The sequence below is a fragment of the Lytechinus variegatus genome, chromosome 2, assembly GCF_018143015.1.
Source record: "Lytechinus variegatus isolate NC3 chromosome 2, Lvar_3.0, whole genome shotgun sequence".
NCBI classification, from domain to species: domain Eukaryota; kingdom Metazoa; phylum Echinodermata; class Echinoidea; order Temnopleuroida; family Toxopneustidae; genus Lytechinus; species Lytechinus variegatus.
The window spans coordinates 81,815,827-81,829,468 of record NC_054741.1 but is presented as its reverse complement, the minus strand read 5'-3'; the positions used below and the strand labels follow the sequence as shown (position 1 = coordinate 81,829,468).

The window sequence follows — 13,642 nt, the reverse complement described above, 5'->3', positions numbered from 1 at the left end:
TAAATATGTGTAGGAATAATCAAATGTAATAAACAATTAAAACATTTAAAGTTTCTCACTGTAAATAAAATGAATAACCCAAATTTATTGCAATATCTGAATAGGCGTGATCAGCAAGGACGTACAAAATGAAGACTCTGTAAATTCTAAGGATTCAAAATAAATCCAGATTGGCTGTGCATAGTCCCCTTTACAATATTTTGTTTTTCAGAGAAAGGAAGTACTTAATGATATCAAATGCAAATATACGTTTATAACAGTAGAAAAGTGCTATGAAACCATGGAACATGGGATTTAAAAAAAGAGTATTTAAATGGCTTGCTGAAATTCTTTGACATTTGTTCTTAACCCCTCCTTCATCCAAAACGAGGATCGATATACAAATCAAAATGTTATACAGACTATCGACCTCTCATTTTCATACCTTACTTTTTGGGGGGATAAGGGTTCCCCATTTTTTTTTTTACTTTTTTGAAAATCAAAGGGCAAAGTTGCCCCTTCCTTTCTCTTTTTTTTCTTTGTAATGGAATTAGATCATTAAGAAATGTGGATTTAACTTTGAATTGACGACCACAAGCTATAAGCAGATCGATTTATTTCTATCACTTTCTGCTCTTTTGCAGCCTTCGAAGGGCGCCTTTGTAATTATAATCATGGCGGTCTACTGGGTATTTGAGATCCTACCTATAGCTATCACATCCCTTCTCCCCATCATCCTCTATCCGCTGCTTGGGATCCAGGACTCAGATGATGTCTGCAGGAACTACTTACAGGACACTTTATTCATTGGTGGGCTTATCGTTGCAGTGACCATTGAGCATTGGAAAGTCCATAGAAGATTTGCCCTAGGTGTTCTGCTTCTCATTGGGTCTAAACCAAGAAGGTGAGGTTTACATGGTAACATCCAGCACAAATTCAAGATATGATTGTCTGGAACTAAACCATCACATCCACCCACAGTCCTCCCCACACACCCATCTCAGTTCCACGTTCCATCATAATCACCTAGTCTACATGCACAAACCCTGAACAAAACTTTCATCAACAATTTATATCTACGCAAAGGCTATCAGTACAAAAGTCATTTTAGGTTGCAAATTCAGACCCTTAACTCAATTGAAGGAAATTTTCTCTCACACTCGCTGTCGCTATCTAACCATCTATTTCTACTCCCGTCATTCCCTCTCAACGAAAGCCTGCCACAAGATTTCACACAATCTCTTTCTCTCTCTTTCAGGCTGATGCTCGGTTTAATGTTGGTGACAGCTTTCTTGTCAATGTGGATGAGTAACACTGCCACCGCTGCCATGGTAGTGCCTATAGCTCAGTCAGTCGCGATGCAACTTATAGATCAAAGAAGAAATGTGAGTTTTGTCATGTTTGATGTCGATGATAATAATGATGCTAGTGACACAAGAATGATGATGAGGATGCGCATTTGGATGATGTTGCTGATAATGACAAGAATGCAATGATAATGAAATCAATCACTGACGGATCAGGGGGACACTGCCAGCCCGTGCCCCCCCCCCCTCTCCCCCGTTAAGAGGCACAATTAAAATTTGCAATGTAAAAATGCCCTTAAAACATGAGTGTGCCCGTTTGAGTGAAGACCTTTTTTCTTCTTTCTTTTTTTTTGGCCTGTCATTTTTTTTCGTGGACGAAATGTCCTTTATTTTTGGTTGAAAACCTTTTTATTTGCTTATCATTTTTTTCCTCAGGAAAATGTGCCCCCCCCTTTAAAAATCCTGGATTGACCCCCGATAACTATAGTGTTAATATTATCATTAGCACCATTTAATACCATCATCAACATCTATAATTACCTACATCAACAAAAATAGTAACAACAATGATGGCAATAATATTACATAAAATTGATCGACCGTCATTTCTTTACTCCGATTCACAGTCTTCCTTTATAAGCAACACTGACATTTCATAAACACAATGCAATGATGCATCACAAGAATTTTCATTTTATTTCATTTGGTTTTTGCAACATTTTGCATAACAAAAATTGGACAAGAAAATAAATATCTAAAATTTGACATCAATATATTGAACAATAATTTTGTATATAAATCATCAAATATATATCATACATAGATAAACAATTTGAGTGGTATTTTCTGTTACACAATAATGAATGGTTACAGGGGTCATCACAAAAGCAAAGCTTTAAAACGTGACAGCCCTTGAAAATAACAAATATATACATGTATATATATATATTTGTTTAATTTACATTTCATAGCTCAAGAGGAAAAGGAATGTCCAAATCCAATCAGTAGTATACTTTGAGGTTGCGGATAATAAGAGAGAAATGGAGACTGACAAAATTTCATTCACTTGTCAAACGCAAACTGCTCTGGATAAGAATGAACAAAGTGATGTGGAAGACTTCAATGAAAGGTAACTCGGATGCTTTTTGCTTAATAGGTGATTTTTTTTTCTAAAGGATATATCTTCTCTCGTACTACTTACGGTGAATACTATTTTTAAATGTCTAAAGTAAATAACCTTACGTTGTAACTTTAGCATTAGTAAATATGTTCATGTTTGAAGGAAATGAGCAACGTCGATACCACTTTGTGTTTCCTCTTAACCTAGGGACTTATTGGATGAAAAGGCAAAGAGCAAGGATATCTCGAATGAGTATAGCGATCAAATTGACTATGAGACAATGACCGAGGAAGAAAGAAAAATGTGTAAGGGGTTGCTGCTGTGTGTAGCCTATGCAGCTAACATAGGAGGCACAGCTACCTTGACAGGAACAGGATCTACTGTAGTCATTGCTGGACTGGTTGATGAGTAAGTATGATTTCCATCACAGTGGCGGACCCACCTATAGACTTCGGATTCCATGCATCAACGATCTTATGTCATAATGATATTATCATATCAAAATCAGATAAGCTACTGAATATCATCAGCCCATCACATAGCGAGATTTGAGAGGTATTAAACAGTTATAAAAAGCTTGTGATCCGCCACGTTTCGTACACCCATGGCTGCCATCATCTTCAGAGACTCGTGATACATTACACATATACACACAAACCCTCTCCCACACACAGTATTTGCTAACTGACTTTCACATCCACCCTATTGCTCCAAATCAACCAACAACACACACCAACACCCTATCCCTCACCTAACACTCACACCCACCCCATTTATCAACCAACAACACACACACACACCCTATCCCTCACCTAACACTCACTCCCACCCCATTCATCAACCAACACACACCCACACCCTATCCCTCACCTAACACTCACACCCACCCCATTTATCAACCAACAACACACACACACACCCTATCCCTCACCTCACACCCACCCAATTTATCAACCAACAACACACACACAAACCCTATCCCTCACCTAACACTCACACCCACCCCATTCATCAACCAACCAACACACAACCACACCCTATCCCTCACCCAACACTCACACCCACCCCATTTATCAACCCACAACACACACCCACACCCTATTCCTTACCTAGCACCCACCAAGTCACACTCACACCCACCCCATTCATCAACCAACACACACACCCACACCCTATCCCTCACCTAACACTCGCTAAGTCACACTCACACCCACCCCATTCATCAACCAACACACTCACATACGCACACCCACTTACTTGTCACCTCATCCAATAGCGTGCACACTCTCCTATACATCAAGACTGTTTTTAATTTGCCTATCTTACATAGATCCCTCTCGTTTTGTCGTCCCTCAGCTTTCTTTAAGACTAAGTCTACCCCAATAACAAAAAATATTTGAATTAAAAGAGAAAAATCCAACAAAACATCAATAAGAACGAAATTTTGAAGGATGGGGGGTGGGGTGTCCGGATCGATACTTGGCTTCTTTTTGCCTTTGCAATACAATATTCAATAGTTGTAATCTTCTTCAATTTTGTTTTCTATAATTTAATAATAAAAAAAGTTCACATGGTTTGACTGTAGGTTTATCAGATTTATTGCTATTAAGATTTTCACGCAACCTTTGCAAGGTGCGGTAAAACTCTGAGTTGCAATAAATCTGATGAACCTACAGGCAACCGTGTGAACTTGTGTTATTATTCAAAGCTCTTACAGTGAAGGACATCAAGCATTCTGTATACAAGGATAGAATTCTCCCAATATATATATATATATATATATATATATATATATATATGTTTGTGTATGTGTGTGTGTGAAAGAGAGAGAACTGATTCCTATGATTTTTTTTTGTGTGAAGCTCATCTCTCCTTTATTAGACACACTTTAGCTCTCTTTTTTTAAATATTTGTCTATTTTCTACTGGATTTTATGTACTTTGTTTTAATTTATTATTCAACAGTAATTTATTGTTATCTTGTAATTTCCTATCATGAATTTTTTTTTTCATTTTGTAATATAAAATAATTATTTCACTGTTTTATCATCTGTTTGATATATAATTGACGACTTTTATAATCATTCTTAAAACCTGTTGTATCAGGACTGTGTAAAACAACTGTGTTGATCATATTTTATCCTGTAAAAATAAATTCAAATAAATAAATAGTATGTTTTGGTATGGGCTGTTTGTCTATTTTCAATACTTATGCTTGCTTATCTTCTATTTTTCAAGCTTTTATGGGGACGAGGCAGGATTCACATTTGCGAGCTGGATGTTTTGGTCAGTTCCGTGCACCCTAGTAAATCTCATATTTTGCTGGTTGTGGCTCCAATTCATGTTTATTGGATTTAGGTGAGGGTCGATATCAGTAAAAGTAGTGATGAAAATAAGGGTGATTTTCATACCGGTCGTGCAGGTTTAAGTGATTTAAGAAATAGAGAAATGGAAAGGGGAAAAATGGCAGGGAACAAGAAAGTTAAACGTAAAAGAACATGACATAGAAATGAAGAGGAAAGGAATGAAGAGCAAAAGGAGAAGTTTCAAGAAAAACCAAAATAAACTTGAAGAAAGAACATATAAAAAGGGGGGTTGAAAGAAAACTAACATGGAAAGGACGAATAAAAAAAATGAAAAAAGAGAGAGAGGAATAGGAAGAAAAAGTATGCAGTGGAGGGATGGGAATGGCTATTATTCTTGTAATGTATTTACCCAAATAATGAGTTAATTCATTATCTTTAATTTGACACCTTGTTTACGTCATCATTACCGTCAAGGGTTACAGAGTTCTGTTGCAAGGAGAGAGTACGAAGTTACCTTTATCAAATTTTGGTTTGTAAAATAAGAAACCAGGCTTACTGTAAGTTTTGGTTCCATCAGGGATTTTTTTACACTAGCTGCAAGTTGAAATGAAATCTGATCTCTTCTACATACTTTTTGTGACAATGTATAGACACTACCAGGTCTATACCAAAAATCTCTCTTCAAGCACATCCTTGATAAACTTGCAGCAATATATTTAACATGATATTAATGTTCTTAATGATCTTGCAATGGTTATAACATGGAAGGTGGTTGTGTAAATAAGGTAGGGCATGTAGGAGATGAATGATACGCTCACCAAAAATTATAGTAAGACAGACTAGAGAGTGAACAGCATTTCATTAAACTTGGTGATGACGAAAACAAATGAATGCTGAAAAAACTGAGATGGTTTACCTCTGTGACGATGTTGATGCAATTAAGCAAACTGGGTGTCAAATTAGAATTGATGAGTACTTCGTAAAGAAGTAAACATATTTGACAACAATAAACCACATGTTCCAGACAAAGTTGACCTAATTTGACCAATGGTTACTTTTTTAAAATAAAAACACTGTATTTTCATTATTTTATAATAGCGATTTGTGTCGTCATTTACTGCATCATTAACTTGAAGGTACATGATATAAGTATGACAATACAGTCACTGTCATAATGCAATAACACACTTCCTCAGGAGGAATAGAAATATTTTGTTAATTTTATTTCAACAAATCTACCTTTCAGGAGCAGCAGAAATAATGGAGGAGACATGGCTACAAAGGAAGAAGAGAAGGCTGCAAGAAATGTCATAAAGCAAGAATATAAAAAACTTGGACCATGGACGTAAGAACTTTAACCGCAATCTTTACAAAGGGCAAGATTTTTAAATATCATTTTATAGCATTTGGAAGCCATTAATTTGAACATTAATCTACCTTATCGGGAAAATTATCTTTAAGTATGTTTTAAGTTTAACTAGCACATCGATGACGTGGAGCTCATCTGGCATCTTGCAACAAATTTTAACACAATTTTTAATTGCAGCCTAGTTGACATTGTAGTGAATTATATTGGCGACATTAATTGAACAGAATTGAAATTGATGAAGAAATGATATAAAAAAAACATTTTTTTGTGATGTGCGACTAAATTTCATATAAATTAGCATAAATAATCTTCTAATCAAAATTTCAAATTTCTGTGAAGAAGTTTGGTGAACCTCATGAAGCTCTACAAGACAGAAAAAAAATCAAAATCGGCCCACAAATAAATAAAATGACGTGGAGCTCATCCGGCATGCAAAAAAAAAACATAAATTAAGGAGATAATAATGATCAGGAAGATTGGGACAGGCAGTGTGATATTAACCATCAAAATCAGAGTGGCAATGAAAATGATGATAATGATACTAATGATGCAGGTGATGATGATGTTGATGATGATGTTGATGGTAATGATGATGGTGATGATGATGATAATTATGGTATGATGCCGGTATGTTGATGGTGATTGAGAAAAGGGAAAAGGGGGATTATGATGAACGATCAATTAAATTGGAATGTTACTAAGAAATAATAACTATTTGTAATGTCTGTCTACCTTCTAGATGGGGTCAGATTGCAGTCTTGCTTCATTTTCTTCTACTGGCCCTGATGTGGTTGTTTAGAAACCCTAAATTCATTCCCGGATTCTCAGGATGGTCTGGCATCTTTCCAATTCCAGGGTAACTTTCCAATTCCAGGGTAACTTTCCAACCCCAGGGTAAATCTCCTTGCCTAGGGTAACTTTCATAGCCATGGAAGGGCATGTCACCATTGACATCATTATGAGTTGACACTTCATTTTTATAGATCGTATAAACTGCTTCCTATATTTGCATATATCTTCTATTTAATTATTGGAGCGTTGATAGAGTCGAATAAATACTTCAATAAAATATTGTTTCCAAGTCCCATGCCTCGGTTTGATATTTGTGATACTGATATGCTTGGTTCAATGAACCTGTAAATACACACAAAGGTCAATTCTAATGTTAAAGCACAAATTATTACCATGATACATCCATTTCATAATAGCCTGAAACTTTGAGGTTATACGTATGTGTAAAATGAGTTTCAATCTATTTTTGCAATAGTAAATAAACTTTACAAGATGGCCAGATTTAAAAATTATTGTAAAATCCAAAACAATATTATAAAATATATTGACATGACATTTGTGGACATTATTTCTTGTAAACATAAATGGCATAGGTGTATTGATCAACAAACCTCCCTGTGGTGACAATGTACATAAACAGTTTCAATGCTCCCTTTATTCCATGAGAATTAGCTTTAGATTATTTGAGAATATTGAGTATAAACCCGTGTTCATATGTATGGTTTCAATTATTTTGCTGTATCAAGCGAGACCACCTAAAAAAAAAATGTAGGCCTATGCTGCTTAATAGTTTTTGATACGAGAACTCAGTGAACTTTAGCATTTTATAGTGCTTGGATCCTACCAAGCCCTCATTATGAGTCACATCATGAATGTTGGGTGAATAGTTTGTTACTTGTTGCTTAAACACTTGTGAATATCATACAAATGATGCATGCACTCGAGTTGAGGCTCTGTTCAATCCATTGCATGAAGCCATAAGGCTGAGGGCGATGGATTGAACAGAGCCTCAACGAGAGTGGATAGGTTGCATAATGGACGAATGAAGACATGCATCATTTTATTCATACAACGACTCTTCTAGATTGTGTTGTTTGACAAATTAGAATGAAAAAGTTCAGAAGCAGATGGAATTTTAATTCTTTTGGAACGTGCTTTCATTAATGATTCTCAGTGCGCAGTCAGCCTCAGAAACACACAAAAACAAAACGTACATACATACACATGCTCACCCTGACACACAGAGGGAGAGAGCTCAACCATGCAATGGAAAAATAAAAAATGCACGGTCGGCGAGCAATGGAAAATAAGATTTGCATGCAGCACAAAATGGATCAAATATTTTATGGCTTTGAACCAATCAAATGCCAAGAATCTTTGTATGAGTTGTATAAACACAAACATTTTTTTCTCAACAGGATTAATATTCGAAGCGTGGTATGAAATAGCATCTCTAAAATATAGATCAGTCCAACATTTGGTGGTTTGTGAAGTCAAGTCAGTTGTGATAATTTGACTTGTCTCTTTCCATAGATATCTGTCAGATGGGACTGCTGTTACCATCGTTGTCTTACTTCTATTCATCTTCCCCGCCTACCCACCTTGGTTCTTGAGAAACTTTAGGACAGATAATGGTATGTTATTTGACAGTCTATCTTCAACATAAAACGGATGTAAGGTAATTAACATACCCATTTCCTGAACTTATATAGATACAACTTGAAAGTGATATAGAGAGATTGAAATTTTCAGAGTCGGAATCAGTAAAATTCAAGAAACAATCAATGGTGGCTTTTATAATTGTCTCTTGGTCAATGACAAGGATTATGGGGTACTTGTTCTGGGTGGTGTTTTGCAAATTAAGATTTTGGTGACCTAACATGTTAAATCCCAAGTTGCATATGGTATGTAAGACAACACCATATTCGTCAGATCATGCTTTTGGAGGAAGCACAGTGAAATAAATGAATTCTCAGTGATAAATCCCCCTGGAGTAAAAATCATTGAAAAGGAATTATTTCAGGAAACGGATAGAAAACTACCAAAACCTTGGTCATGCAGATCTTGAGCTGGAGGCTGCAAGAGAGGTACCTGTTATCATGTGGTATCAATGTTGGTATTTCCACCTCAAATCCTTAGAAAGTCATACCACAGTAATTATCATGATTTATTATTATCATCAAGATTCTCATCATCATTATCATTACTATTTATTTTGGTGTCACCTGTGCCTGGGAGGCAAAAAGCAAACTGAATGCACTATGACCGACAGGTCTCTCCTCCTGATATAACTGATTGGGGGAATACAGATGGACCACTACATCGCAGTTTCCCCCTACTCTAATACAAATAGTGCATTAGATTACTGGTCTCCCTTCAATATATGACCCAGTTAATGGATCCCTTTCATCTAAAGTAGGAGGATCATCAAATGCAGTCTTGGCTTAATATTTTTGTTCTGGATTCCTGAATAAAAATGATATAAATAAATTAGCATATATAATGTCTTTCATTAAATGATAGATGGAAAACCTAAATCTCGGGATGCCCTTCTTGACTGGAAGACTGTTCAAAGGCAGTTACCATGGAACATCATTCTCCTAATTGGTGGAGGCTTTGCTCTGGCTAAAGGTACAGAGGTGAGACGATTAATTGGTTTATCAATCGTTGTACCTTAGAGTCATAACAAACTTTTACACAGCTCCCGAGAAGAAAAGTAAATCAGTATTCACAAGGTTTAGATGGTTTGTATATATATTTATCGCCTTTATGCCAGCCAGCGATGGCATTTCAGAGCACTTTGTATCTCATGGAAAAGGCACGTTAGAAATATCAACTACAGGATGATAATGGTCAGAGTTGGTTTAAATAAAAGCAGAAATACATTACCTCTGCCATTTTCACCTCTGCCATTTTTACATCTGCCATTTTTACCCTTGCCATTTTTATCGCTCCCATCTTTACATCTGCCATCTTTACCTCTGCCATTTTTACCTCGGCCATATTTACCTTGCACCTTAATTTGTGATGTCATATGCAAACACATCCATCACATAATATACATGTACTTTAAAAAAAAATCAATTTTTCAATTGGACATTATGAAGAGGATGAGAATAGGTCTACATTTGTTTTCAGAGGCCATTAATAGGATATATCACAAAGAATTAAATGAGACTAAAAGTGTAGACATTGCATTTAACTTATGATCTCATTGATGAATTTGCGTTAAACTCACATGTCATCTCAGCATTTACAAACCAATGAGGTGTTTTGGTATATACTGCAAGTAAGTAGGAATTTAAATAATTGTACTTTAACGTTTGACTCATTGTTTCTCAAAAATTGTGGTAAAAAAAGTGGTTATATTTGTGCAGTGAATATATCATCAGAGATACTCATTCTTCTTTCTACCCCTTTCTCTTTTTTTAAATCCATTTTGCCTTCACATAGAAATCTGGTCTCTCTGATTGGTTAGCCGATCAATTACAGGTGTTAGATGTCTTACCTCCGTGGGTCTTTGTTCTCATCATCACCATTATCATCTGTTCTTTCACAGAGTTTACCAGTAATTTTGCTGCAGCAACGATCTTCTTGCCAATTCTTGCTGCTTTGGTCAGTATAAAAAATATCTTTGCAGCAGTAAGCTCTGTATTATATATTAGTACTGCACATTTTTAATGTAAATTTTCTTGCCTATTTTTAAATTGTTCTGCTTTTCAAGATGTCTTGAATAATAAATCATAACCATATTTACAAAGTATTTCAAGAGGCCAAAATGAAAAAAAAACAAGTCGAACGCCTCTGGTAGTCTTGCCTGCATTACACGATTTGATATAGCAGCAGCGCTGGCTTCCAAAACAGCTATTAATAATTATTCACAAAAGAAAACACTAATATTATAGTAAAGTATAATGTCTATTGACCCAAAATGACCTTTTACCATGATCATGTGACCTATGACGCGTGCAAAAAACAATCATCCATACTTGATTACCCTTATGTCTATGTTTCATGAGCTAGATCCATAATCTTTTTAAGTGATGATGCCAATTCGACAAATACTCCTAACACGGCCACATCGAGTCCATTGACCTTAAATGACATTTGATCTTGGTCATGTGATCTAACACTCGCACATGATATTCAGAGATTCATGGTTGTTCTTATGTCCAAAGTTTCATGAACTAGATCCATAAACTTTTAAAGTTATGATGACAATTCCACGAATACCCCCAAAATGGCCAAAATTCATTGACCCTTATTAACCTTTGACCTGTGTCATATGTCCTGAAACTCAGGAAGGATCTTTAATAATACACCAATACCCTTTTATCTAAGTTCCACGAACTAGGTCCATATACTTTCTAAGTGATGACGACATTTCAAAAACTTAACCTTGGTTACGATTTCAATATCGACTCCCCCAACATAGTCCAAGTTCATTGACCCTAAATGACCTTTGACCTTGTCATGTGACCTAAAAAACTAAAAGGATGTTCAGTATTACTTGATTACCCTGATATCCAAGTTTCATGAACTAGGTCTATATACTTTCTAAGTTATGATGAAATTTCAAAAACTTTACCTTGGTTAAGATTTCATTGTTGGAAAAGCGGCACCTATAGTCTCACTCTGCTATGCAGGCGAGACAAAAAACGGTTCATCACGTGGGACGTTTTGTCAAAATGGTGATGAAATAAATATATTAGATATTGTAACAGAAGAATAGGTAAGAGTGTGTTTAACTTAGTGTTGATCAAGATGCCTATATCATCATTAACATCACAAACATATCCTGAATATATTTGTCCAATCAATCACATTAATTGTAGAAGAAACTCAACCTCAAATTTTTAAAAATTGAAATTAAGATCGTCAAGATATTATCAAGTACTGAAAACTTTAGAGTAGTTCTTATTTTTCTTTTGTTATACTAGGCTGAACGTATGTGCATGAATCCTCTATACATCATGATACCAGCGGCTATCTCTAGTGCCTATGCATTCATGTTGCCTATAGCCTCGCCCTGTAATGCTATTGCACTATCCTACGGCTCCCTCACTGTTCAAGATATGGTAAGTTTCATTAAAGGTCAGTCAACCTCTATACATCAAAGGTAAAGGACAGTAGTTGCAGCAAACAATTCTTTCATGAGAAAGTCTTTTAAATCAAGGTTATTGTCAAAATATTATCATGCATGTAAATCTTATTCATTAATGTTAAATTATCTTTCCAAAATCATGAAATCTTAGCTCAAAATCAATAATTCTGATGATCACTAAAACAGAAAAGCACACATGGGGGTTATGTGGGACAGTGTATTACTATTGCTTCCAAAAATACCAGACCTTTGATGGAATTCTGTGCTTATTTTGCTTATTTCTCGGCAATTACGCATTTTCTTCCAGAGCTTTTTGGCACAGATTTTTTATTTACCGGTATACATACAAACACATTGGTTGTAAATTAATTGGATTCTGTTCGAACTCATTTTGAGATTGTAACCACAACTGGTATTTATCTTTTCATTTATTTCTACAAAGTAACCAACAATTTCATCTAATTTTCAAATATTTTATAGTACTATTAACTAAGATATCTCACCATTTTATCATATCACTGCTGTTAGGATACTGAAGAGAAGACCCTTGGATTATTTTTTTAATAAGCATTCATGTGACTCTCTCCAAATTGTGTTTTAGTGTACATTGAATTGTCTTTACAAAAGAAGAAAGATATGGTGACAATGATGATGATAGTATTTTCCTTTATCAACCCCAGATGAAAGCAGGTGTTGGGATGAATGTGATCGGTATCATTGTAGTCAACCTTCTAATCAACTCCATGGGTATACTGGTCTTTGATGTCTTCAACTACCCAACCTGGGCTGGGAACAATGCTGTGTGTTTATCAAACAATTCTATGTCAACAACCCTTAACATGACAACTGCCGACTATGTCACACTAACTTGACTAGTAGACTTGAGCATGCTAAATGGCGCTTATAAAAGAGAAGTCCATAATCAAGTAGAGTAGCTATAAAGAGAACTATGAAATGAAGCATATACTAATGATATGTTTTGCTTTCACATTATTTCTTGATTTCCTTAAATATAATATATGTATACGAAAAACATACAAGATTTTGTTATGTTTCTTCATAAAGCCCTCAAAAGAATTACTAAACTCAAGTTTGAGGAGTAATGATATTTTTGTTGCTCTATGATATGTGAATAGAAAACATTATTAATCCTCTTTAAAAAGATGTGTCATTTGTTGATATGCGGATCATAGAATGCGCAATCCTGATAAACATGAAGGTAAATTATAAACATGAAACTTTAACAAATTTGTTGTCAGTAGAAAATGGCCAATTGTTTTGAGGATGAACTGAGTAAAACTTCAAAACATATTTTATTAAAAAGAATTGGAGATGTTTGGCTAAAAGACCCCACTACATTTTGCAAGGTTTTACTTCCATTCTGTCTTTTCCATATATTCAAGAAATGGCACATTCCATGATTACAGAATTGTAACAAATGGCATACCATATAAAAGCAGAATAAAGAACCCCTTCCAATGCAAGTTCAGTTTTTACAGATAAGAAAAAAAAAAATCACCTCTCAAACTTGTTGTGCAAACTCTATTTTTGATATTCTTTTGGGATGTATAGATTGTATGGTTCTTAAATATATAAATATATACATGCACATATATGAAATAAACATATGCCATATATATATATATATATCTGCAATTATGATTAA

The 13,642-nt window shown here is 35.1% G+C and overlaps 1 protein-coding gene across 1 annotated transcript in view; it reads left to right on the top strand.

Annotated features, from left to right (window-relative positions):
- The window catches only part of LOC121406978 (solute carrier family 13 member 5-like), a 15,380-nt gene extending 1,912 nt beyond the window's left edge, over positions 1-13,468 (top strand). Inside the window, exons 3-13 of the mRNA XM_041597850.1 lie at positions 624-883; positions 1,238-1,364; positions 2,258-2,415; positions 2,614-2,814; positions 5,958-6,056; positions 6,820-6,936; positions 8,406-8,506; positions 9,396-9,511; positions 10,326-10,487; positions 11,813-11,950; positions 12,657-13,468. Coding sequence (XP_041453784.1) covers positions 624-883; positions 1,238-1,364; positions 2,258-2,415; positions 2,614-2,814; positions 5,958-6,056; positions 6,820-6,936; positions 8,406-8,506; positions 9,396-9,511; positions 10,326-10,487; positions 11,813-11,950; positions 12,657-12,848 — 1,671 coding nt within the window. The 3' untranslated portion in view covers positions 12,849-13,468. The remainder of the gene's footprint in view (positions 1-623; positions 884-1,237; positions 1,365-2,257; positions 2,416-2,613; positions 2,815-5,957; positions 6,057-6,819; positions 6,937-8,405; positions 8,507-9,395; positions 9,512-10,325; positions 10,488-11,812; positions 11,951-12,656) is intronic.
- The last annotated feature ends 174 nt before the right edge of the window (positions 13,469-13,642 follow it).